The 26951-nt window shown below is 37.2% G+C and overlaps 2 protein-coding genes across 2 annotated transcripts; one reads left to right on the plus strand and one right to left on the minus strand.

Annotated features, from left to right (window-relative positions):
* Nucleotides 1–1717: 1717 nt before the first annotated feature.
* creb1a (cAMP responsive element binding protein 1a) lies at nucleotides 1718–20634 on the minus strand. The gene is made up of 8 exons (XM_051704428.1): nucleotides 20457–20634; nucleotides 18981–19079; nucleotides 18456–18602; nucleotides 11079–11179; nucleotides 8745–8884; nucleotides 8389–8571; nucleotides 7973–8126; nucleotides 1718–4115 (listed from the first exon to the last, which is right to left on the minus strand). The coding sequence occupies exons 2-8, from the start codon at nucleotides 19068–19070 to the stop codon at nucleotides 3971–3973; spliced, it is 960 nt and encodes a 319-aa protein (XP_051560388.1). The 5' UTR covers nucleotides 19071–19079; nucleotides 20457–20634; the 3' UTR covers nucleotides 1718–3970.
* Nucleotides 20635–20994: 360 nt separating this feature from the next.
* Nucleotides 20995–26789, plus strand: LOC127444853 (charged multivesicular body protein 2b). The gene is made up of 6 exons (XM_051704438.1): nucleotides 20995–21157; nucleotides 21655–21746; nucleotides 22151–22345; nucleotides 24859–24961; nucleotides 25181–25287; nucleotides 26040–26789. The coding sequence occupies exons 1-6, from the start codon at nucleotides 21124–21126 to the stop codon at nucleotides 26151–26153; spliced, it is 645 nt and encodes a 214-aa protein (XP_051560398.1). The 5' UTR covers nucleotides 20995–21123; the 3' UTR covers nucleotides 26154–26789.
* Nucleotides 26790–26951: the final 162 nt, after the last annotated feature.

Consider the following 26951-nt stretch of genomic DNA (forward strand, 5'->3'; position numbering starts at 1 on the left):
TTAATAATCAGATTTGATTAACAAATGATCAGGTGGTGATACAAATTATTTTAATGAAAACATCTACTATGTGAATGCGAATGTTCTTGGAACTGGGACATCTATTTGAAGATTGTAGTTATTTGTACTCTGGATCTTGGAATTTTGTGTTGAAGTCTGGACTGGCATCATCAGTTGATGGAGGAGTGAATACTTTGACTTTGAAAACCATCCATTTTTAACAATGTGATTTTCATTTATCTGGGTTTGGTTTCCACTGAGCCTCAAAATAATTTGAGAACATGCATTGAAAATCTTGAAAATGGCTGAGCTCTTAAAAGATATAGCAGGGACCAAAAGATTGAGATCATCTGGAAAATCTAATTTAATCTAATTGAAAATCATATTTAAACCTGGAAATGAACAATGTTTTTTCTGTTTTTTGTAAAATGTAAAACAATTATTATGCCATTAAATGAATAATCATAAGATTCTGTACTATTTGTCAGTTCTAGTTTTAATCAAACAAGCAAATTCTGTGAATTTGAAAACTGTACTACGAGTCAAATTTTCTTTCTTCCATTGAAGCTCACATGAAGCTCTATAAAACATTCTCACATCATGCTGGGATAACTTGGATCATCCGGATTTGTACAAACTTGTGGAATATATGCCAACTGAAGTGTGTGCAAAAAAGTGGGACATGCCAAATCCTAAATATTCTCAAATTTATGAACATGTTTCATTTAAACTTTTTACCCAAATTGTTATGCTGATAATATATTTGTGACAAAAGACATTGTATTAAAACATTTTTAAATTAAAATTGCAAAATAGAACCGTTTTCACTGGTGGTCTCAGACTTTCGGACTCTACTTAATATTTTCCTTTTTTTATTGTAAAATCTGAGTGTTTCCTATATATTCATTTCATGTGTAAGAGCTTGACAGGGGTAGCTAATTTTACAGAGAAACTCTTGAAAGTTCAAATGAAGGTAATGTTGATCGATTCGTCGCCAGAAGTGGCCCTTGATCGTTTCATTCAGGTCAGGGGCATCAGAAGTTTCTGGCCCCCCCTAGCATTCCCTTAGATCTGGCTATGACCTAAAATAAAAGTACCACCCCAGTGATGTCTTTGTCCATAAAGCGGTACATTTCTTTCTGACAGTGATGACTGTTACACGCTATATTTTATTTCACACAAGTGGTATTAAGATCACATAAGTCGTATTAAGGGTTTTATCACACATCCTCATGAACACATGCAGTGGAGTATATGATTGACCTGGAATTTATGATGCCGAGAGCCAAGAGCACTAACTTATAATTTCTATGTAATTTCCTCCCTCTCTAAATCAAAATCATCCTCAGAGGGAATCCTTTTCAGCAGGACTGCCCACTTGCTGTCATTTTTTAAATCAGCTTAAGTTTTGTGTGAGGCGTGAATGTGCTGCACGTGTTTTAGGAGCATGTTTGTCTGTGGCCACTTTCAAAGACTGCTGGAGACCTTGGTTACCTGACCATGACAGTAAAAGCAGTGAATAATAGAATACATGCAATCTAATGGGAGACAGTCAGGGAGTTCTGTCCTGATTTGTTGCAAACAATGCCCCAAATTCTTTTCTTTTCCTTTTTTACCTGTAAATGCAATCTGGTGTTCTCTGAGCTAAATACTGAGATTTGACTTTGGGAAATAAGATTCCCTTAACTCCTAAAACTCAGTTTCAATATACAGACAATTTACCATGTTAGTTTTTTTATTTTACTCAACTTGTAGACAACACTAGTTTAAATGGCTTAAGTAGTGCCCACCTTTATCAAATAAGTAACCTGCATAAAATCAGTGCCATTCAGCCGAATGACTGACACCCATATCACACATTTTTGCATTAATTCAAGTGTGAATGTATTTTCCTCTAGCTATGCTAGCATGTTGTATGAACAACCTCCGAGATGCAGGATCTGGTCCCGTAGAAACCAGAAAGTAATCGCATCCACATAAACAATGGCGAGCACAATTTGGAGGTTGCTCTGAAATGAAATTTTTACTCCACTGACAGAGTAAAACAATAGGTTTAGGGTTGGGGTTTGAGTTAGGGGGTATAAAGAAATATGCATTCCTGTTGACTATTACATAATTTATAACTAAAAACACAACTTGCTTTTAATAACACTTTCAGCTTCGATCACTGGAAGGGCAGTGATTTGAATGTCGGCAAGAACTTTCAGTCTGGGTAAACTGCTATACTAAATGTAGCCCCACCCATAGCTGCTAATAATTTCTGAAGCAAGGTTGCTAAATTGTCTTTCTGGAGATCCACCTTTCTAAGCCCACTGTTGCTGAAATTTCTTGCTATGTGTCTCACAATATGGTTGTTCCTAATCATATTGAGCCTGTCAGGCACAAAGCAGGCCATCTTACATACAACCTTTCTGCAAAGTTAATTCCAACTCCAACACACTTGAACCAAATTCCCAGTGAATTTGTAAACAAACAAACAAAAACAAAAAAAAACTTTAAAAAAAAAAGAATCGCAGGCAGTTCTGAACTGAATTGGAACCAAACTATGCAGGTCTGAAGCAAAGATTAAATTCTGGTATTTAAGGTTTTCAAACATTATATTACAGGTAAACTCTACTGTAAATAAAAACTAGCCCAACACATTAGATTATGAACAGCTGCCAAATATATAATTGTTGATGAAAGATTATTCCAGACTGCTTTTTAACTGATTTAAGTTACACATAAGCGACTTGTCTTAAAAACACAATATATAATCAAAATAATTCAGAAAATTTTTAACAAAAAAGATTTAAAAATAACATGTATGTCATGGAAAGCTACATGTTATGGCAAAAGGACAGAAAAGGATAACAACAGCATTTCCATCATAGCAGTGTGGAACACAAGAGCTCAGGCAAAAACAGAAAACAAACAAAAACCAACTCTTTACATTGATCAGAGGTAAGTTTTTGTAAATCAAAATTCTTGTTTTAAAATATTATAAGGGAAAGCAACACAACTTGTCTCTGATCAGTGTAGATGGCACCAGAAAGACCAGTAAAGTCTGGCATAGATGAAGAAATTCCAATATATTACAATATAAGCACACTTACAAGTTTAAAAATGATTTTCTTATTATGGGCTACCAATGCTCACAAAGTATATTTAACTGCTTTAAAGCATTTTCGAACATCATTCCATATTTTTAAAGGATCCACCTTCTATTTTTGGTTGACAAAGGTGACCGAGTTTCTCCATATAGCACTTAATTTTGTAACAAAAGCAACACTGCTTAAAACTACATAAAGAAAAAAAAAAACTTTTAGACAACGGTGCATTGTATATCAAACCCAAGTCATAACAGAGGCATATATATTTATCTGCATGTTTTCATTAGAACAAAATAAATGAGTATATGTATTAGTAACAAAAGCAGGAGTGGGCACCGTTGATTTGATCTTAATCATTAAAGACCCATGCTGCAAAAGTGAAAAATCCATCCCTCTTTAATCATGCTTGCAGGCGACACCATAAACAACTGGTGCAGTGTGGGAAAGTCTTTCAAAGCCTCAGAATGACAGGAGCAGGTCTCAGAACAGCACTCTGTAATGTTTCCATGATAAAAACCCACACAAACATTAATTCCCTCTCACGGCTCCAGCTGAATGTTGCTCTTATATGGTTCAGAATGCTCCTTAAGTAGGGCAACTTGTTGATAACCAAACTGTACCTTGCCAATCATCTTCTCTTTTATTAGAGAAACCAACTCTCTTTCTCTTAAAGAGAAAGTGGAAAATAAAAAGTTTACATTACAAACTTACAATGTATTCCTGACGATAACTGATTTTTTCGGACGATAATATATATAAAAAAAGAAATGAAAGAGAGAAATAGAGATGCTGTGCAGGTGCCTGTGTTATGTTCAGAGTCTCTATCTCTTGAGGCACCATAAGAAATCTGTTCAGCACGTATGTGAGAGTGAGTATAATTATTCAGATTTGTGACAGTAAAGGTCCTTAAGTGCTTTGAGCTCCTCGATGAGTGTTTTGTTCTGATTCTCCAACACAGCCACTCTGTTTTCCAGACATTTAACGTATTCTTTCTTTTTCCTGCGGCACTCCCGTGCTGCCTCCCTGTGGTGGAAACACATTACTACTGTCAGGCGATTTTGCAGAGACCATACGGGTCACACAAACTAAAAAGTGTACCAACACTTTAAACAGTTATTCCTCGTTTTAATGACTTGGTGACTTACTACAAAAATCTAAAGATTCTAATCTAAGGTTCTATGGAATACTGCTAAGACAAGGTGGTATACAGTCATAGTAAAAATAATATGAGGAGTCCAATTAAAGATCTATAACAAACACGCCACTAATAAATTCAGCAATGTCACTTTATATCATTGTTAACAACTTGACATTGCTATAAGATCATTATTTAAAGGTTGGGCAGGGCGATATACAGTTGAAGTCAGAAGTTTATATACACTTGGGTTGAAGTCATTAAAAATCATTTTTTAACCATTCCACAGATTTAATATTAGCAAACTATAGTTTTGGCAAGTCATTTAGGGCATCTACTTTGTGCATGACATGAGTAATTTTTCCAACAATTGTTTACAGACAGACTGTTTCACTTTAAATTGACTATATCACAATTCCAGTGGGTCAGAAGTTTACATACACTAAGTTAACTGTGCCTTTAAGCAGCTTGGAAAATTCCAGAAAATGGTGTCAAGCCTTTAGGCAATTTAGACAATTAGCTTCTGATAGGAGGTGTACTGAATTGGAGGTGTACCTGTGCATGTATTTTAAGGTCTACCTTCAAAAACAGTGCCTCTTTGCTTGACATCATGGGAAAATCAAAAGAAATCAGCCAAGTCCTCAGAAAAAAAAAAATTGTGGACCTCCACAAGTCTGGTTCATCTGTGGGAGCAATTTCCAAACACCTGAAAGTACAACGTTCATCTGTACAAACAATAGTACACAAGTATAAACACCAAGGGACCACGCAGCCATCATACCACTCAGTAAGGAGACGCATTCTGTCTCCTAGAGATGAACGTAGTTTGGTGGATAAGTGCAAATCAATCACAGAACAACAGCAAAGGACCTTGTAAAGATGCTGGAGGAAACAGGTAGACGAGTATCTATATTCATAGTAAAACCAGTCCTATTACGACATAACCTGATACTCAGCAAGGAAGAAGCCACTGCTCCAAAACCGCCATAAAAAGCCAGACTACAGTTTGCAAGTGCACATGGGGACAAAGATCTTACATTTTGGAGAAATGTCCTCTGGTCTGATGAAACAAAAATTGAACTTTTTGGCCATAATGACCATCGTTAAGTTTGAGGGTGAGGCTTGCAAGCAGAAGAACACCATCCCAACCATGAAGCATGGGGGTGGCAGCATCATGTTGTGGGGGTGCTTTACTGCAGGAGGGACTGGTGCACTTCACAAAATAGATGACATCATGAGGGAAGAAATTTATGGTGATATATTGCAGCAACATCTGAAGACATCAGCCATGAAGTTAAAGCTTAGTCGCAAATGGGTCTTCCAAATGGACAATGACCCCAAGCATACCTCCAAAGTTGTGGCAAATTGGCTTAAGGGCAACAAAGTCAAGGTATTGGAGTGGCCATCACAAAGCCCTGACCTCAATCTGATAGAAAATGTGTGGGCAGAACTGAAAAAGCATGTGCGAGCAAGGAGGCCTACAATACTGACTCAGTTACACCAGTTCTGTCTGGAGGAATGGGCCAAAATTCCAACAACTTATTGTGAGAAGCTTGTGGAAGGCTACCCAAATTGTTTGACCAAAGTTAAATGATTTAAAGGCAATTCTACTAAATACTAACAAAGTGTATGTAAACTTCTGACCCACTGGGAATGTGATGAAAGAAATAAAAGCTGAAATAAATAATTATCTCTACTATTATTCTGACATTAAAAAATAAATAAAAATGTATTGTTATTATTTATTTTTTTATCATCCCCTTTTCTCCCAATTTGTAATGCCCAATTTCCACTACTTAGTAGGTCCTCGTGGTGGCGCAGCTACTCACCTCAATCCGGGTGGTGGAGGACAAGTCTCAGTTGCCTCCACTTCTAAGACTGTCAATCCGTGCATCTTATCACGTGGCTTGCTGTGCATGACACCACGGAGACTCACAGCACGTGGAGGCTCATGCTACTCTCCGCGATCCACGCACAACTTACCATGCGCCCCATTGAGAGCGAGAACCCCTAATCACGACCATGAGGTTACCCCATGTGACTCTACACTCACTAGCAACCAGGCCAATTTGGTTGCTTAGGAGACCTGGCTGGAATCACTCAGCAAGCCATGGATTCGAACTCGCAACTCCAGGGGTGGTAGTCAGCATCAATATTCGCTGAGCTACCCAGACATTTCACATTCTTAAAATAAATTAGTGATCCTAACTGACCTAAGACAGGGAATGTTTTCTACGATTAAATGTAAGGAATTGTGAAAAACTGAGTTTAAATGTATTTGGCTAAGATGTATGTAAACTTCTGACTTAAACTGTAGCTGAAATTCTATCTTGATATTTTTTCAGCCTTTTGACAATATTCAACATGTGTATATATCTCAGTTAGAGGTTGACCGATAGTGGATTTTGTCGATACGATCACTAAGGGGGTGGAAAAGGCTGATAACTGAGTAATAAAAAGCTCATAGTTTAAAAAAAGATTTATTGAATGATAAAACATATTTTTAGCCATTTCCTACTATGACGGGCACAGACAGAGGCTACAAGAGTCCAAAATGAATAAAATCCCAGTCCTAATAAAAACCAGAAAAAAAAGAAAAAAAATCTGGGATTTTATAATATTCGTTTTAAAAATCCTGCATTAATCAACAAACAGTAGCATGACAGACATGGCTCCATTACAATGCTCTATATGAAAAGTATTCACCCAAATTAAGCTTTTATAGCATTTTCACCAGACAAGGTTTTTTTTATTACTTACTATTTACAAGATGTACAGTTGGAGACACAATGTGTGCTGACAGGGCACGTTTCCATATAGTCACATTTTTCTTTGCAAACCCTCACTTCAATTTAGAACACTTGATCAAAACAAAAATAAATAAAACAAAACAATCGAAATCTAATATATGCAAAACATGCATTGAAGTGGGGAGGAAAAAAAAAAAGATTTATATTGTCAACGATGACAGATTTAGAGCAAATCCACGGTGTCAGTGATTGTTTTCATTTCACCTCTACAGGCCACTGTTATACTGGCTAACTAAGCCATAGTATTCTAACGTATGATTGTAACTATAGAATCCTTCAGCGCCGACCACAGAGCAACACGGAGGAATAATAATAATAACATAATAAAAAAAAAAACTTTATGCAAAAAGCAACTTGACTTCTAATCTCAATATTTATATATTTGCTGTCCAATGGCTTAAAATAATATAGTCTTATAATAAGGCTAAAGTTATCAACACATTGTTGTTTTTCATTAAATGAACACAAGAATGAATGATATATTCATTTTAATTAATATACATTAATATAACAAAGCAGGGTTTTTCATGGGTCAAAAATGTTCTTTGGTGGTAGCTTACATACATGATCATCCACATGCGCAAAGTTGGTTGATTACATAATTGCAATTACCAGTAATTAATAGTTAACAATTACTTAAATGCCCTTGTTTAAAGAGGATGTGTGCATTATTATCAATCACCTAAGCATCTGGTGCCTTTTCAATTCAACCCAGACGTCAAAGTGCTATGAAAAATCAAACTAACTTAACACCTTATTTATCTAGGGCTAGTTAAAATATTCTGCCTTTATCCATGCCTATAAATTTTCATGTTGCTTAATTTTATATGACCATTCTAAATATATTGTGAACATTCAACATGTCGCAGAGCCCTATTTACAGCACATTAACATATGGATCGCAATGCTTCTTGAGCCGAAGTTATTAATCGTACCTGTTCTTCATAAGCCGAACCTCCCTTTTACGCGTGACTTCCTCTGTTCCTCCCTGACTAGGCAGAGCAGGAGAGGAGGCCATGACCACGCCTGGTGCAATGGCACTGGTTGCAGCGGTGCGGATCTGATACGCTTGCACGTCTCCTGAGGCCGCTGAAAAATACAAGCACTTATAGTTCACAAATGCACATTTAGATTCCTTGTGTGGTTGTCTTCCTAGACAAAGATTAAGCCTTGCACAGAAGACAAACTTAGTACTTCATCAGATTCAATTTATTCAATCTCGGAATCTAGACTGGCACACTTAGTCTTGTCGTGTTCATCTCTCTTTATCTGTTATTTTCTTCTCTTTAAATACATACGTACTTGTTTAAAGCTGAAATGTGGAGACTTTATATGTTTTTTGCAATCTAACCTTGCACAACTACTTGATTGCTGGGCACGAGTATCTGCTGGCCGTCACTGGTTTGTGCATACTGCAGGATGGTGGTGCCGGGCTGAGCGCCTGCTGCGTTGGTCATGGTCAGGGTTTGAAGCCCTTGAACTCCATCTGTTCCATTATTGGCTAACTGGATTGCCCCACCCTGAGTGATAGCGACTGGGAAAGAACAAATAACAAGAGGTTGATTTACCAATGTATAACCCAACATATATTAAATATTACAACATAAATGTAATTTTATTTTGTGGATTTAGTGGATTCATACTGTGTTAAATCTTTTATTTAGTCATGCAGTTTCACTTATTGGTAAGAGTAAGTGATCAACTTACTGTACTGCCCACTACTTGTTTGGTAGATAGGCGTTGGCACAGTAACTGTTGTGATGGCTGGGGTGGAATCCTCTTCTGATTTCTCCTCTTCTATTCGTGGGACTGCTGGAGCATCTGATGACAGGTCATTCAGGATCTTTCTGCATTACAAAACATCAAATCAAGCCTGTTATAAATAAACTAAGATACATCTAGGAGAATGAAGTTAAAGGTGTATTTAGTATCTTTTTGCTCATGTCACCTTGGACTTAAACCCTGTCTACACCGGACGCGAGTGGTGCATTGCGTCAAAAGTAATCAAACGCCATTATAATCAGTGATGTGGTCAATGGACTCGCCCAGTGTACACAGGGTGTTACAGTGACAACTAGTGGTGTGGATGAAGCATCATTCAAAAGCAGTAGTTTTCAGTTGCAGATGCTATTGTAGAAATTCAATATTCACAATCAGCCATGATTCATTTAATCAAAGAGTGAAAGTGTCCAATAGGGCTGCAACTAACGATTATTTTGATAATTGATTAATCTATCAATTATTAGAACGATTATTCGACGATTATTGCAATGATTAATCATTAGCTCTTAACCGATTATTCAGCTTGTGCCCCGACATAAAAGGTTGCATTAAACGTGCTTACTAACAACAAAGAGGACAAAATCATCTTTTAAAAATACCTCTAAATGACATTCACTGAATTAAAGGGAAAAAATACTTTTTATTAAGTTTAATTCAGTAAAGAAATTCACTGCAAAAAATCATATTGTTATCAAGTGTTTTTGTCTTTTTTTCCATTTAAAATTTTCTAAATCCTTTAAACAAGATAAATTTACTTGAAGCAACATAAAAGATATTTAGGCTTGCTTTAAGAGAATGTCTCTTAAATATAAATGCATTTTGTATATAAGTGTATTTTTTCACTTGGTTATACTTCTGCGAGTGCAGTAAAGACAACATATACTTATATTCAAGATCTATTCTCTAAAAGCAAGTCTAAATATGTTAAATGCAGCTTCTCAGATGAATGCAAAATCAATGATTTTTAGATATATTAAAATATTTGCAATTTTAATATTATATTCAACATTCTCAGATAACAAATCTTTTTCTGCAGTATAGCTGTACAAGAAAATGTACTTTGTTTTAAAGGAGTTTTAGATGTTTATATTGGAAAACAAACCAAAACAAAAACAAATCAAAAACGTATTTTGTTGCAATGTATAATGAGGCGATGACTACCCTCTCTCACCTTTCTGTTCACTTCAATCCATCTTTAACTCACAAAAAAACAAACTCTCGCTTATTAATAAAGCTGCATATTGCCAATTTTCTTCACGATAAAAAATACACAGTGACACATATATTATGATTCAATAAGTCGCGAGCCATCATGTTATAATCTAGCTGCAGCAAGCGTGCATGCTTGAAGGATGAGCGTCCCTGTAACAGAGTGTGCCTCAGCCAGGTGCAGTTTCAATCTCTCCCCCTTAGATCGGAACACTTCGCGCAACTCATAGAAGAGGCGCTGACCGCACAGAGAAATGCCAGTTTTGGAGTTTGTAGTTATTTACACGATCTGCTTCTATATTATTTGAACTTTAATAAAGCTATAACGCATTAAATATAACTGCATTTAAGATGTAATGCAAGGGTGTTTCCTTTAAAGAGCTAAGGCTCTGCTTATTCCACAATGAGAGTGCTTCTGTATTTACTTATTTGGTATTTTTGTATAATTTCCTCATACTTTGCGATCTACATCACCTGAAGCTGTTTGGAAAGTTTAGAGTGCATCTGGACTGTGAGCTGTGTAATTCTTCCTCTCCTCTGTCAGGCGAGAGCTACAGTGCTGCTCTCGCGTGCCAGAGTTTAATGTGATCTCATGTTACGTTAAATTAGATCAAATGACTATTCGACGATGAAAATGTGTAAAAAAAAAAATGTATTGTCAACGCTGTCAATAACGTCGACTAATAGTTTCAACCCTAGTGTCCAATAACAAGACGGTTACTGAGATTAAGCGAGTAGTATTCAGCTGGTCATGTGATTCTAAAATGGCAGCCCCCAAGAGGGCACCTCTGCCCCATGCAGAATAAAACAGCTTTTCTAAGGTTACTGATATGACTAGAGTCCTCACCTCATGTGAGCGGTGATGATTTTATGCATATCTTTCAAAATTACAATTAATTTCTTTAGGAGTAAAACTTTTTTAAATGGGGAAAAATTATTGAGTGCACCTTTAAGATATCTGTAAGGACTGTTGATATCTGGACAAGATCCAATTAATGATTATAAAAGGACTTCTTGATATTAATTGAAACTACAAATACAGTCAAGTACCTGTATGAAGGCCGTCTGGACAGGATCTCTCTTCTTTTCTGGGAATCGGTCACACTGTCCACTGACTCTTGTGAATCATCACTCTCGGCAATGGTAGAAATCTAATACAATACAAAACAAACACATGAATATTAATAGTAAAAAAAAAAAATTAAAAAAAAAAAAAAAAAGGCCTTTCATTCCAATTTCTTCCACAAGTCATATTTCAAACATGAGTCTTTTATATCACTGGTTCTCAACTGGTTTTGCTATGGGACCCAGATTTTACATTGGACATCAAGTGGCAACACAACAAAGTAAAAAACACAACCTGTACTTCATGTAGCCTGGGTCACATTTTCTATTATCTTGCATAGTTTTGTTCATGATTTTCAAGTATAAGGGCATGTATCAAGAGACATTATTTTTGTTGTTGATGTCAAAAACAAAATATAGTCGCAAGCGACTATTGTCAGGGGCCAAGCACATATGGCGAGATGACCAAAACAAACAAATTTGACAGAAAAGATCCTGTGGATGCTGTGTACAATGTGTGACATTTCACCTGCTTTGAGCACAGTTGCAAAAATAGGACTGTCTTAAATTATAGCGCCCCCTAGCATAAAAAAATGAACGAAACTCGTTATGTTACCTCAGAGTGTTCTCTTGTCCATGTATACAAATTTTGTTAAGTTTGAAAACTGCACTCACAAGATACATAAACATATTTGCTTATATCTTTGGAACGATTTGACGCATTAAAATTCTTCTGATAACTTTTTGTCAGGAGGGTCTTTAGATGATATATACAAAGGTTTGTGAGAATCGGGCAAACGGCCTAGGACAAATTCGAAAATGTAGTTTTTTTTTTAATACATAGAAATTGTCAAAAAAAGTTGCTTGCGGAAATTCAAGTGACCATATCATTGTGGGACACTGGTGGATTCAGAGAAGCTACAAATTTGTATTGTAGCCTATATGGTTCTGGAGTTATGAGCAAAAACGCGAATTAGCTAATTATACCGCCACCATCAAAATTGGGGCCAATTGTCACAAAATTTGATATGCAGCTTCGAGTTGACACCCTGCTTGTATATAGTAATTTCCATAACCCTCGGACATTCCCAATAAGAGTTATAAGGTGCAGAAATTTTATTGGCCGGCAGCGGCCATTTTTGTTAATTTGTAGAATCGATTTTTTAAGAATAAGTTAGCATTTGAACCATAGAAGATGCATATTTAATTTGAACTTTGTTGCTCAAACAGTTGCAAAGTTATGACAGTTTTTTTAGTTGTTGCGCCCCCAGGGGCGGAATTGTACAAAACTTTGTTGACATCTTCTAAACATCCTGCTGACTATGTGCACCGAGTTTGATTACATTTAGAATTTGTGATGAGTAGATATCATTACTCAAATTGCGTTAAACCGAAGGAATTGTATCGTTAATATCTTCTGAACTATTTGACGTATCGAAATTCTATTTGTCAGAAGGGTCTGTAGATGATGTACACCAAAATGCATGCCAATCGCACTAATGGTCTAGGAGTTCGAAAAAGTAGTTTTTTTAAAAAAATTCTAAATGCCGGAAAAAAAAATTATAGACTGAAATGAAATCGGAGATTTACAATATACAGGGCTTGACTCCAGGAATCAGAGGAAAACATTTTGATTCTAGCCCTTACGGTCGCAGAGATATGAGCCAAAATGTAAAAGTATTATAGCGCCACCTAGGGTCAGATGAGTGTGCCTTTGTGCACCTGAGTAGTGAGGGGGATTTGGGATCATCCTGCCAAGTTTGGTGTCTCCACAATTTACGGTCTCTGATGCCCAGACACTTTTAGGACAGAAAAAAAAAAAAAAATCAAACAAAATCAGTACAATTACAATAGGGTTCCAGCAGCTTCGCTGCTTGGCCCCCTAAAAAAGAAGAAAATCAGTACAATTACAATAGGGTTCTAGCAGCTTCACTGCTTGGCCCCCTAAACATACAGGAAGTTTATTTATTATATCTATTATCCAGTTTATTTCCTAATATCAAACATCACTTAAACAGAACATACATTCCACAAAAGGAAAACTTTGTCCAAAATGTAATTTGTCCTTAAGTCTTGAAGGTCCAGACTTTAAAAGCTTAATGTACTAGTCCTTATATTTACAGTGCAACGACATACAAGCACAGGTAAGACTGCAAATGGCTCCTCATTACCCAGGTCAATGGAGCTAGTCTTTCTAAAATAATTATAATAATATTAAAAGACCCCCTCCAGTGAAAATCAAGTTTTTAACCTTGTTTTCATGTCCATATGATGTTTTTGTATTTGCTAGAAGACATACCATGAGTGAAATCAGCAGTCAACACCATGGCTGTGCATTTTCGCCTTGGAACTGCAGTTTATTAAAGACAATCTCAAAACACGGATTCAGACAGCCTGGGTTCACAAACCTAAGGAACCAATCCCGTAACTTGCGGTGGGGCTTTCCATATCAATAGCATATTCTACGGCGAAGCAAGGGGTATCAGGAGAAGCCAGGTGTAGCTACGTATCAGTATTTTGCAAGACATGTTCTGTTTTCAGATGCAAAGTTGCAGAAGGACAAATGGTGAGCCCTCATGTATTACCAAAGGATCTGAAAATCAGAGATAAATGGGTGCAGTTTATTTGGAAAAATAGTAATGTCCCAGCATAGCTTCCAGAGAAAACTCAGGTTTGCAGTAGTCATTTTCCAGAGAACTGTTTTGAACATTTTACCCAAAAACAGATGGGGTTTTTCCACTAAACTTATATTGAAGCCCAACTCGGTTCCATCAATCTATCCTGGGGACACAGCGATCCCAAGCTATAGACGAGCGGTGTAGGGGTGAGTAGAGATGGTGGCATGGACTAATTTGCATATTCATAGATCTGAGCATTCTAAATGAGGCAAAGGTGTAGAGTTATATCTAAGCCATTTTAAGGCATGAAGGGATTATTTTCATGGAAAAAACTTAAATATGTAATTTTGACTAACAAAGATGAGTTTTTAGGGGTTAAACCAGTGACTGGAGAGGGACTTTAATAATAATATAGCATAAAATAAAAATAAAAATAAATCCATTTAGAAACTTAAATTGCCACAGTAGTAATAAAAATGTGGTCTAATAGACTCTACCAAATTGATAATTTAATATGAAATTATTTTTGTCACAACATCACAGTGTTACTACTCTAAAATCATGATAAATTGTAAAAAGTGAGGATGTGGAATATGAAAACCCTGTATTTTGGCACATAGCACAGTGTTGTTCATTTCAGTCTCAGTGCTGTTTAGCATGTCGGGGTGGTCTACTGTTTGAGATGTTTGACTTGACTTCCTCCATAGTGCTTTAAACTAGAAAATTCTCACTAGAATTCAAATGGGTCGCATCAGTTTTGTGGTCTGCGCCAGATGGAGGAAAGTCCGGTTGATGCGGGCACACTCCAGAGATGTATTAGGGTTAGATCATTGGCGCCAGTGGTTTTTTGATGGCTCATGCCACCCTTGTGCGAAAACCAGGCTTCAATCACACCGCGAAAATATTGCGTTGCAGATGAGAAGCATACAGTATTTTTAGCACGTACTGTATAAAGCACAGAACTTGAGATTATCATTGCATTTGCCTGCAAATGTTCAAAGGTGGGAGAACCATGGCACTGTATTTTCCTTGCTGTCAGTAACCCTATCCAAACAGACCTGTGACCCACTTTTCAGTTGTGACCCACCAGTTAAGAAACACTGTTTTATATTAGCAAATCACTGGGTATAAATATTGAAAGTGTTACTTCACCTACGTCCAACCAAACAAAACATGATAGGGAGGCCTATCTACACAGAATCATTGTGACTAAATGAATGATGAATGTTACATTTTATGTAGTGCTTTTCTGACACTACACTCAAAGCACTTTACATGGTGAACAAGGGATCTCAACCACCATCAGTGTGCAGCAAAGTTATATTAGTTTTACCTTTTTAATTTAGTTAATTTCATTTTCAATTTAGTTTAGTTTTCATTTTATTTGTTAGTTCTTTGTTAGTTTTAGTTTTGTTTTGTTTCGTTTGTTAGTGGTTTTTTAGCTTTAGTTTAGTTTTTGTTGTAGTTTTTAAGGTATAAATGGAGAATGGGGAAAACAGGCATTTGTGAGTAATTTACTGAAATTAACCACAAAGTCCTCTTTAATGTAATGGACATGAGAAAGTAACTCACAGCAACTCTGAAAACAAAACTCTTTAAAACTTCCAAATGAATGTCAAACAAAACTCTTTACCAGTTCCAAATGAAATGTAAAAAAATAAAATAAAATCACAGAATGACAGGCTAAGACATAATGTGTGAGAAGACTGTGTGTATGTGTGTGTATGTATGTATGTATCAGATGTATGTTGATATGCAAGTGTGGGTGAGAGAGAGGGAGAGAGCAGAATAAATTACTAGACATTGTTATATTGTTTCTGTTCTCTTTGTTTTAACCTCATGCTTTGACAACACAACGAACAGTTATGCCAATAAAGGTTAAATTAAATATTAATTTACTGGATGTTGCGGCCATCTTCAGACCTGCTGTTCCCAAACTTTTTTAAATTAAGGCACCCTTTCATGGTGTTAAACATAATATAAAAACTTTAATAAAGTAATTAATGCAAAATACTTAAATTGTTAATCATTTGTGTGATTATTTGACATCATTATTCACTTACACATCTTACACTCATTTAATACATTAACAGCTGTGCTTACATTAATATCACTTTGATGGCAGATTTGGTCTCTTTAAGAGACTGTATGTCTGCTCATGCGCAGTCGTACAGTTGAAGTCACAAGTTCATACACCTTAGCCAAATACGTTTAAACACAGTTTTTCACAATTCCTGACATTTAATCATAGAAAACATTCCCTGTCTTAGGTCAGTTAGGATCACTGCTTTATTTTAAGAATGTGAAATGTCAGAATAATAGTAGAGAGAATTAAATATTTCAGCTTTTATTTCTTGCATCACATTCCCAGTGGGTCAGAAGTTTACATACACTTTGTTAGTATTTGGTAGCATTGCCTTTAAATTGTTTAACATGGGTCAAACATTTTGGGTAGCCTTCCACAAGCTTCTCACACTAAGTTGCTGGAATTTTTGCCCATTCCTCCAGACAGAACTGGTGTAACTGAGTCAGATTTGTAGGCCTCCTTGCTCGCATATGCTTTTTCAGTTCTGCCCACAAATTTTCAATCGGATTGAGGTCAGGGCTTTGTGATGGCCACTCCAATACCTGACTTTGACTTTGTTGTCCCGAAGCCATTTTGCCACAACTTTGGAGGTATGCATGGGGTCACTGTCTATTTGAAAGACCCATTTGCGACCAAGCTTCAACTTCCTGGCTGATGTCTTGAGATGTTGCTTTAATATATCCACATAATTTTCCTTTCTCATGATGTCATCTATTTTGTGAAGTGCACCAGTCCCTCCTGCAGCAAAGCACCCCACAACATGATGCTGCCACCCCCATGCTTCACGGTTGGGATGGTGTTATTTGGCTTGCAAGCCTCACCCTTTTTCCTCCAAACATAACATTGGTAATTTTGGCCAAACAGTTGAATTTTTGTTTCATTAGACCAGAGGACATTTCTCCAAAAAGTAAGATCTTTGTCCCCATGTGCACTTGCAAACTGTAGTCTGGCTTTTTTATGTTGGTTTTGGAGCAGTGGCTTCTTCCTTGCTGAGCAGCCTTTTGAGTTATGTCGATATAGGACTCATTTTACTATGAATATAGATACTTGTCTATCTGCTTCCTCCAGCATCTTCACAAGGTCCTTTGCTGTTGTTTTGGGATTGATTTGCACTTTTCGCACCAAACTATGTTCATTTCTAGGAGACAGAATGCGTCTCCTTCCTAAGCGGTATGATGGCTGCATGGTCCCATGGTGTTTATACTTGCGTACTATTGTTTGTACAGATGAACATGGTACCTTCAGTCATTTGGAAATTATTCCCAAGGATGAATCAGACTTGTGGAGGTCCACAATTTTTTTTTTTTTTTTTCTGGGTTCTTGACTGATTTCTTTTGATTTTACCATGATGTCAAGCAAAAAGGCACTGAGTTTGAAGGTAGGCCTTAAAATACATCTACAGGTACATCTCCAATTGACTCCATTTACCCAATTAGCCTATCAGAATCTAATTGGCTAATTGCCTAATTGCCTAAAGGCTTGATATTATTTTCTGGAATTTTCCAAGCTGCTTAAAGGCACAGTTAACTTTGTGTATGTAAACTTCTGACCCACTGGAATTGTGATATAGTCAATTAAAAGTGAAACAATCTGTCTGTAAACAATTGTTGGAAAAATTACTTGTGTCATGCACAAAGTAGATGCCCTAAACGACTTGCCAAAACTATAGTTTGCTAATATGAAATCTGTGGAATGGTTACATTTTTTTTTTTTATGTCTTCAACCTAAGTGTATGTAAACTTCTGACTTCAACTGTACACATGTGAGCATTTAAAACAACATGTGGGTACAGAATTTAGTCAGTACTCGGTACTGCTGGTACTTTTAACATCAGCTGCAATTAAAATATTAAACTGAGGCACCCCTAGCCAGTCGTGGCGGCACCACAGGAAGTGTTCCCGCTCTGTTGCTAATGCAATGAGGCCAATAGGCTGTTTATTATCGCCATCTAGTGTCATCTTCATGTTACGGTAATGGCGGGTTTAAAGGTTTAAAAACATATTGCAACAAAAACGAAAATTAAATATTTTTCAAGATTATTTTTATTTTAGTTTAGTTTGTTTAAAAGCCATGAACATTTATTTGAGTTTAGTTTCAGTTTTTCCAATTATGCTATTTTGTATTTTTATTTCAGTTTACAAAAATGTTTTTTTATTTTTTATTTAGTTTTCATCTTCATTTTCTTTTATGATAATAACCTTGGTGTGCAGCATCCAGCTGGATGATGCGACGGCAGCCATAGTGCGCCAGAACGCTCACCACACACCAGCTACTGCTGGAGGCAAGTAGAGTAGAGTGATGAAGCCATAAAAGTGAAGGGATTATTTTCAAGAAGTGTCCTGGGATTTTTAATGATTACAGAGAGACACAATATTGGTTTAATGTCTCATCTGAAGGAAGGCGCCTTTTTCAAAGTATGGCGTCTCCATCACTATACTGGGGCATTAGGAACCACACAGTTTGCAGGGTGAGCACCCCCTGCTGGCCTCTTGCAGCAGCAACCTTAGATTTCCCGAGGAGGTCTCCCATCCAGGTACTGACCAGGCTCAACCCTGTTTAGCTTCAGTGGGTAACCAGGCAAAAGCTGCAGAGTGATATGGCTGCTGGCTGTAATGAGGTAATTTTCAAATGTTAATAATGTCAGGCTAATGCTCTTACTTGTACAGTTTGCACCTGTGGGGATTGTATGACCGAGGGCTGGGCTGCCTGGATGACCCCATGAACTTGCACAGTTTGGCCATTAGGCAGCTGCACTAAGGTCACTGTGGGCGCAGTGGCTGAAACCTGTCCTGCTGCCATGGAAACCTGCACAAGGGAGGTACAACAAGGTTGAAGAGTGAGAGACACAGAGAGCAAGCTACAATTGGACTGAAATTAAAGGGATAGTTTACCCAACAGTGAAAATTATGTAATAATTAACTTATATTTTGGATGTTATATGCATATTCCAAACCTGCATGACTTTCTACTGTGGAACACAAAAGGAAATATTGGGGCAATATCTTAGCCTCAGTCACCACTGACTTTCATTGCATATATATTTTTTTTCCCCATCCAATAAGGTGAATGGTGTCTGAGGTTAACATTCTGCCTAACATCTCCCTTTGTGTCATATGGGTTTGGAACATACATAATATTATATTTATATATAGTGTCATAACTGTTCAAATGTTTCACACTAGCCTGTGCTAAGGTGGCAATCTGCTGAGTGTCTGTCTCTGAGACTGCAGTGTCGCCGCCCTGCTGGACATCTGCTCCTGCCTCCATCTTCATTTAGATAGCCTGGAAATGTTAATTCAAAATCTTTTACGTTGGCTATCCGAAATTTAAACAGCTTTTGCAAATATACACACTGCAACCATGCATGTAATGTACCCTTAAATGAAAGGGTGTAACTGTAAAAATACTCTGCCTACAGATAGGGGTTGTCAAAGTTTCATTTTGAATATTCATTTGTATAGCCTGAATGGATGTTTCATAGATTATGGTCAATTAAATATTACAATCTAGTGCCAACAATGAAAATAGCCAGAAATGTAATAATAAAATAAATGTTTTAAAATACTGAGGCAAGTGAAATGTCATTATTTATGTAGTCTCAATTTATTATGCAATTGTGTAAAATAATGAAATTTACAATTAATGAAAAATACACATTATGATACAAATGGAAATAAAAATAATTGTATCTAAACGCAATAATGAAAATCAAAATAAAAGGAAAATAAAATGAATAATGCTTCTATACACACAAATAAAAATATGAATAATTATATTTATAAACTTCATTTTGTTGAACCCAATGAATACATTTAAATCTGTAATAATGTTGAACTGAGACGTTCCACAAATCAAAAATCTGCCTCCATTTGCCGCCTTTTTTACTTCCGTGTATACACAGCTGTCAGTCTGCTGTGAGATTTGGTTTAAGAATTTAGTAATTTAATTAAGATTCACAAAGAATTAAAATGACAGAATGCGAAGAGAGAGAATAAAAAAAAAAAACAGTTTAATTTCTACGTGTGTTCTGATGACAACATAACGTAAAATAAATTAAAAAAATAACAGTGCTTGCATGTTTAGGAGTGTTTCAACTTGTTTAAACGGTATTCCAGGTCGAATGAAGCAATCATTTAACGCAATATCATTGTGTTTCATGGTTTAATATAAAAATATTAACACACAGAGGAATGCATTTTCTCTCTCTGACTTTATTGATCGACTAAACAACACAATTTATTAAAAAATAAACCTTTTTTTTTTTTTTTTTTTGTGGTACAGAAAATGTTCTGCATGGGCGAATATGAAGAAATTAAAAGATCTTGCATGTATACGAAGAGCTTCAGCTAATCTAATGCTGGAGCCAAGAAAAACTCATTTTATGTGCTGTAGTGTCCATCCAAAGGTGCCATGGACGGGCGATTGCATTCATAACACTATGCATCTCATATCTTTTATATTACAGTACACGGTTGTGTTTCTAGAACCCTCTCTCTTTCCTCCGACTGCCTGACTGACTCATTGTCTGCAAGCAAGTCCGAGCTGTTGAGAAACATGCCCACCGCCGCCATGATCTCTTTGTTACAGACGGATCGGGCATTGCGACATGTCCACTAAAACGGCATAATCTCTTCCCCCTACGAATGCGTCTCTTCTTACCCGACACAGACTCGCCTCGTCACTCCCAGGCCTCCGGAGCTCCACTTTTATTTAGTCCGACACGTAAGAGACCGCGTCAGGCTACACCTCCGTCGCGTCACCGAGGACAGCACATAGAACGAGAGGGATGAACACAGCCCTAATTCACGATCGACAAGATCCGAGGCGTGGACGGAACGTGCCGAAGTGACTACGAAGGTATACGAAAAGTCGACGAACAGAGTCGGATTTACACGAGCTCCGTGTTCACTCGCACTGCGCATGTGTAAAGTGCTTGCGCTGTGATTGGCTCTGCTTATTTTATTGTAATAAATATAACGTCGTTCACAATGTGTTAAAATGTTTAAATTTCATGAAGAAAAAATTCCAACCCGTATACAGTTTATTATGTGACGGCAGTGGAAAAATCCAAAGGAATACCTCTGTTTATGGGCGGTGCTTGTCGGGATAAGGTTATGATTGGATGCATAGTCTGTAGCGTCACGGACATTTTCACCAATCAGAATTAAATAATCACTGCCGAAGAGCAGAAGTTCGCCGCCTACTTGCCAAGAACCAGGAAATGGTCATAATATTGTGATAGGCGGCGGCACTCTCAGTTAATATTAGTCTTTGAAATATACTTATTTATCTTTTACTGTCGTGGTCGACAGAGGCTGTTGCAGCCATGGCTTCGTTATTCAAGAAAAAGACTGTAGATGGTAAGTTGTCTGCCTCTCTGGGACTTGTTTGTTTGTCAAAGCCGCCCAGCAACACATCTCGCGTCAATCATCAGCTGGTTTCGTCAGTACTGTTGATTTGTTTAATAAATTGAATCTGATTTAGGCTTTCTTGACTTATCAGCTGTGTCGTCCAACACATTAGTTTCGTGCTTTTATCGGAAACGAAGATTTTATGTTAAATTATCGGAACGTTATTTGTGCTTTGGACATCTGCCACAGAAAACATTCTTGAGTGGTACTGATCTGACTAATAGTTGGAAAACCAGTTATAATCAGTATCAGATAAAGGGCTATAAACCAAATCTTATAGTTTAATCTTATAAAAATCACCGGGCTACGACTGTAATGACTATTGGTCATAAACACTTGTTATAGATGTAGTAGCCTTAATTGAATGTGTTATAACTGATTTAGGCTTCTCAAGCATTACTACTTTAAACGGTGATCCATAACCATATCTGCTCTCACCCTCTCAGATGTTATTAAAGAACAGAACAAAGAGCTGCGGGGAACGCAGAGACAGATTACAAGAGACCGGACAGCACTAGAAAAACAGGAAAAACAATTGGTAAGAATCACCAACCATCACTGTGACGAGCACATGATACCAAAAGTTTCCCCTTTCTCGCCACTGAGGTGTGTGAGATCACGCGGTTATGTAATTATTGCCACAGAGTCTGTTTTCTGTGTCAGTGGATTATTACTAACTGGACTCCGCTCATGATTTTATTGTTTAAAGTTGACATGAGTGCTGTCTATGGCATTGTAACTAATTGTCTTTCAGATGTTGCCAGTGGATTCTCTTATACTTTTTTTTTTTTTAATATCATATTAACATAACTATGACCAGATGACAATAACATAACGCCTATTTTTGGATTTTCAGCATTGTTTGGGAGAATCATGTATATGCTAATGTCAGTAGATTCAGCTCCATCGGTTTTCTGCCATTTTTTTTTTTTATTATTACAGGAGATGGAGATAAAGAAAATGGCTAAGACAGGGAACAGAGATGCCTGTAAGGTTTTAGCCAAGCAGCTTGTGCAAGTGAGGAAACAGAAAACACGCACATATGCTGTCAGCTCTAAGGTCACCTCCATGTCCACACAAACCAAGCTTATGAACTCGCAGATGAAGATGGCTGGAGCCATGGCCACAACTACCAAAGTAAGAGCCTTTTTTGTTTAGACTCAAGATTCATTTATTTGCTCAGTTCTTGTAGGTGTACATATTATTGGCAGTGATTGCATGTTTAAGTAAACTAACCTTTTAAGCAGCTCTTGTTATATTTTAGAAAACTATTTGTAATAAATGATTTGTTGGTCTATAAATGCATTATAGGTAGGGGCGTAACTAGAGGGAGGGCAGGGTGGGCAGCCACCCTAGGGCCCAGGGTGAGAGGGGGGACGCAACGGTCGTCCAAAAGAAACCATAAAAATGACCGCGGGCCCAAGGGGTAATGAAAAACGACCATGGCCCCTCAATGAGTGGGCCCGACAGTTTCTTTGCACTGGGGCCCGCAAGATCCAAGTTGCATCACTGATTATAGGTGTGTTGTAGTGATATTCTCACAGTCATGGAAAACCTGGAAATATCAGAGAATTTTAAAATCGTGTTTTTCAGGCCTGGAAAAGGACATGGAAATTAATAAAACCTTAAAAGTCATGTAAAAATCTCTAGTGAATTATTATTATTATTTTTTAAGTTTTTCTCAGCTCTAAATATTTCACAATTTCGAAATTGTGCGTGTTAAGGAAAGGTCCCGGTGCACTTCATACAAAATCGAAGACTGAAAGGGTGTGATGTCATTTAGAACAAAATTTGGACAAAAAGATGTTTGAGTTTGTTTCTATGGTTCGTACCTGCTCGCCAGCGCGAAAATTTCATACTGGTTGCTAAACACCTTTTTACTGCCGTTGATCTGTGTCATTGGTTGGTGTGACCGGAAGCTCCACCCACATTTTGAGGCCGACAACTAATTCCCATTCAGTCAGTTAAAGGATTCGTTCATCCAAAAATGAAAATTCTCATCATTTACTCACCCTCATGCCATCTAAAATGTGTATGACTTTCTTTCTTCTGCAGAACACAAACAAAGATTTTTAGAAGAATATCTCAGCTCTGTAGGTCTGTACAATGCAAGTGAATGGGTGCCAGACTTTTGTAGCTCCAAAAAGCAGATCAGGTCAGCACAAACATAATCCACCAAACTCCAGTGTATAAATCAGTGACTTCTAAAGTGATCCAGGTGGTTTTGGATGAGAACAGACCAAAATATAACTCCTTTTTCACTGTACATCTCCATGGCGAACATGATTTCAAGCTCGATTACACGTCTTATAGCGCTATCTAGCGCTCTGCACATGCGTCAAGCACTAGGAAGTGTAATCGGGCTTGAAATCATGATCATCCCTTGAGACTGCAATGGCAAGATGTACAGTGAAAAGGAGTTATATTTTGGTTTGTTCTCACCCAAAACCAAGTGGATTACTTTTATGCTGACTTCATCTCCTTTTAGGAGATTCAAAGGCCTGGCCACCATTCATTGCATTGTATGGATGTACAGAGCTGAGATATTCTTCTAAAAATCTTCATTTGGGTTCTGCAGAAGAAAAAAAGTCATACACGTCTGGGATGGCATGAGTGTGTGTAAATGATGAGAGAATTTTCATTTTTGGATGAACCAAGATCAGTCAACATGAACACATAAATATAGTGAGCTGGTTCAAACTTACCTACATTTGTAAGATTGTTCATGTAGAGACATTTTCCAAGAACATGTTATGCGTTTTTTTTTGTTTTTTTTTTTTGTTTTGTTTTTTTTTGTCTACAAAAGGAATCAAAACTACTCAAATATTCTTAAGTGCCCATTTACTCCTGCACCATCTGCCACTGAAAGCCATTCATACATCTTCCCAAAGTGAGATATGCCTCTCTTATCATCATTGTTTTGTCTGAATTCTGCTCATTAACACTCTTTTATACACCTATGTTTGGAAATGTCATGGAAAATTCATTGGTTAAAAAGGGTGGGAACACTCAATATTGATACACAGCCACCACTCTTTGCATTACTGCACTAGCCCAGGGGTCGGCAACCTATGGCACCTATGGAGGGGTAATCACTGGCACGCCAGCAACGGCGAGAGAGGAGTAGACTATTTTATTCATATGAAATTCCGCACCTGCATTCCAATCTACATCTTGATGTAATCCTTCCTCATGATCACACAGTGCGTTTTCATAAGCTGAATGGGAGGCTAAACAAAAAGTAAAAATGTGGCGAGTGCAGTATACCCAACAGACTCGTGCAGTGCATGCAAGCCATTCATGCACGCTTCACGAGCCGGCAGCGCTTCACTTTTGGTTAATCATGCGAGTAAACGCACCCGCTTTGCTTCGGTCAGGCTGCGCGGATGACAGCCTACATTCCCGGTTTCATTTGTTTCTTTCTGCTTTCAGAAATACGCATGATGTAATAAGGAAAACACCTTGTGCATTTTTTATTTTTATTTTTTTTATTTATTATTTTTACCAGGAAAATAAAAGATGGCACTCCATGTCAAGAAGGTTGCCGACCCCTGCACTAGTCTTAAGGGGCCCATTTTATAATGAGCATATGAATCAAGCAGTGACTCATTTGTTTATATCTCTGCCTCTCTCAAAAAATGCACTTCAAGACAATGCAAGCTGTCAATAAAAAGATGGATCCAAAAAAGACCATGCAGACCCTGCAGAACTTCCAGAAGGAGACAGCAAAGATGGACATGACAGAAGAGATGAGTAAGATGCATTTTATTTATTTACTGGGGGCATTGAAATGGTTTTGATATGGGCCTTGAAAAATGTTATAGAAATCCCAGAAGAAAGGGTTTCTCACAACCTTGTTTTTGCCATAGTAACTCAAACAATTAATAGTTTGTTGACTTTAAACACACCACTACATCATTTGATTATGAGTGGTTTTATTCTGTAATTTCCTGTGTTTGCATTTGTTTACAGTCAGTGACACTCTGGATGAGCTCTTTGAGGATTCTGGTGATGAAGACGAATCTCAGGACATTGTGAACCAGGTGTTGGATGAAATTGGAATTGAGATCTCCGGAAAGGTATGATTAGAACGATTATTGTCACATTAGTAAAATTGTGTTTATGTAGGCCACCTTGAATCCATGTAAACTAACTAAAACTAACTCTTCATTTACACTGTCATTGAAGTGATCTGACATAGGGAACAGATTTATGATTAATAAGGATTGGATATTTTATTGAAATAATCGAAAATTAAAGGTAGCACCAGGGGAATACTACTATGATGTATAAATATGAATAATATTTGTTATGAGTAAAATAGGACCAGGACATCATCTTGACAAGTTTTGTGAGATCACCAATGTACGTTCAGACAGAAGTCTTTGGCTGTTGCGTCACATCTTGCTCGGTTTAAGCGTTCCGCCACGAGCGTTGCATTTTTAAGATGGCCTGCCTAGTCTAACTTTTCAGAAAAACGTCTTGAACATAAGAATTCATCTTATATATAAACGTCATCCAGTCAGGGGTTTGGTGACCCCAAAACCAGCCTAATTATACAAGGCTTTCTAAAGACTGATTAGTTTAAAAATGTATAGTTGTACAAATTCTTAATAATTAGTACATTGCATTATTGTTAAAATTTAATTGTCCATATAACTATAAAATCCCTATTCATGAGTTATTTATTCATCATTCATTTTTGCATTGTGTATTAGTGTGTTAAATACAATTTACCTGTACCATACCCTGTAGTGACTGCATCACATTGACCAAAACCATCATTTACGTTATATCTGGATCCATAATGGATTCTTCGTTTCCTTTGCAGATGGCTCATGCCCCTTCAGCTGGCAGAAAGACCCCAAGCGCTTCCACATCCAAAGCTGATGGGATATCAGATGAAGAGATTGAGAGACAGCTCAAAGCCCTTGGAGTGGACTAGTGCTCCGCATACACCTGATCATTGCCTGGCAACAACAATACACTCTGCTCAAATGAACAGAAACACATTATAATATGTTTATACTGAATACAAATGGAAACACACACACATCCACACTGACAACAGATGCAGATAAATGGACAGTCAAAAAAAACTTAGTCATGGACATGCCTACTCTGGGATAAAGTGCCACAGATGGCAAATGCCATTTTTATTATTTATTTTGTGACAATAGGAGATGTCTATCGAAGGTTTATTAGGACTCTTTAAGATAAGCCACTGTTTCGTCAGGCTTTAGAGTAGTAATTTTAGACAAAAATAATAAAATAACTGTTTTTGGAAAACCTGTGTTGTAAATGAATACATACAATGCCTTCAAGTGTGGAGAATAATGTGGACGTGTTCCCCTGAAATCTAGACAGGCAACACGCTCCAACTTCTGTCTCTTTGATAAGCAACACTGAAAATCGTTCTTCTCATAATGTTGTAAACAAGTTTGACAGGAGAACTCTACCTCTGTTAAGATAAGGAGTGACACGGGGCTGTCTCTTCAGTTCTGTAACATTTTGTCTTTTCCCCATTCTACCCTGCTGTTCTCCCAGTGTTTGAAAATAAGACTTTGTGTGAGTCACACCATTTTTCTTGCTTTCACCTTTGCTTCATTTATCAATGGGAAATTATTGAATTTGTCCTCTAGGTTCATATCTTGTTCAGATATTTTGAGTGCACATATTTTATTCGGTTGTTTTTCAGGGTGATGCCAAACCTTAATCTAAAGATCTGTGTTGTGGTTGAGAA

The sequence above is a fragment of the Myxocyprinus asiaticus genome, chromosome 8, assembly GCF_019703515.2.
Source record: "Myxocyprinus asiaticus isolate MX2 ecotype Aquarium Trade chromosome 8, UBuf_Myxa_2, whole genome shotgun sequence".
Classification (NCBI taxonomy): Eukaryota; Metazoa; Chordata; class Actinopteri; order Cypriniformes; family Catostomidae; genus Myxocyprinus; species Myxocyprinus asiaticus.

Coding starts and splice junctions, on each gene's coding strand:
- creb1a (XM_051704428.1), bottom strand. CDS start 19,070: ATGAAGATGGAGGCAGGAGCAGATGTCCAGCAGGGCGGCGACACTGCA. Junction 11,180..18,455: donor CACAGGTGCAAACTGTACAA/GTAAGAGCATTA, acceptor GTATTGTATTAG/ATTTCTACCATTGCCGAGAG. Junction 8,127..8,388: donor CAATCAAGTAGTTGTGCAAG/GTTAGATTGCAA, acceptor TGTATTTTTCAG/CGGCCTCAGGAGACGTGCAA.
- LOC127444853 (XM_051704438.1), top strand. CDS start 21,124: ATGGCTTCGTTATTCAAGAAAAAGACTGTAGATG. Junction 22,346..24,858: donor CCATGGCCACAACTACCAAA/GTAAGAGCCTTT, acceptor ATGCACTTCAAG/ACAATGCAAGCTGTCAATAA. Junction 25,288..26,039: donor GAATTGAGATCTCCGGAAAG/GTATGATTAGAA, acceptor TTTCCTTTGCAG/ATGGCTCATGCCCCTTCAGC.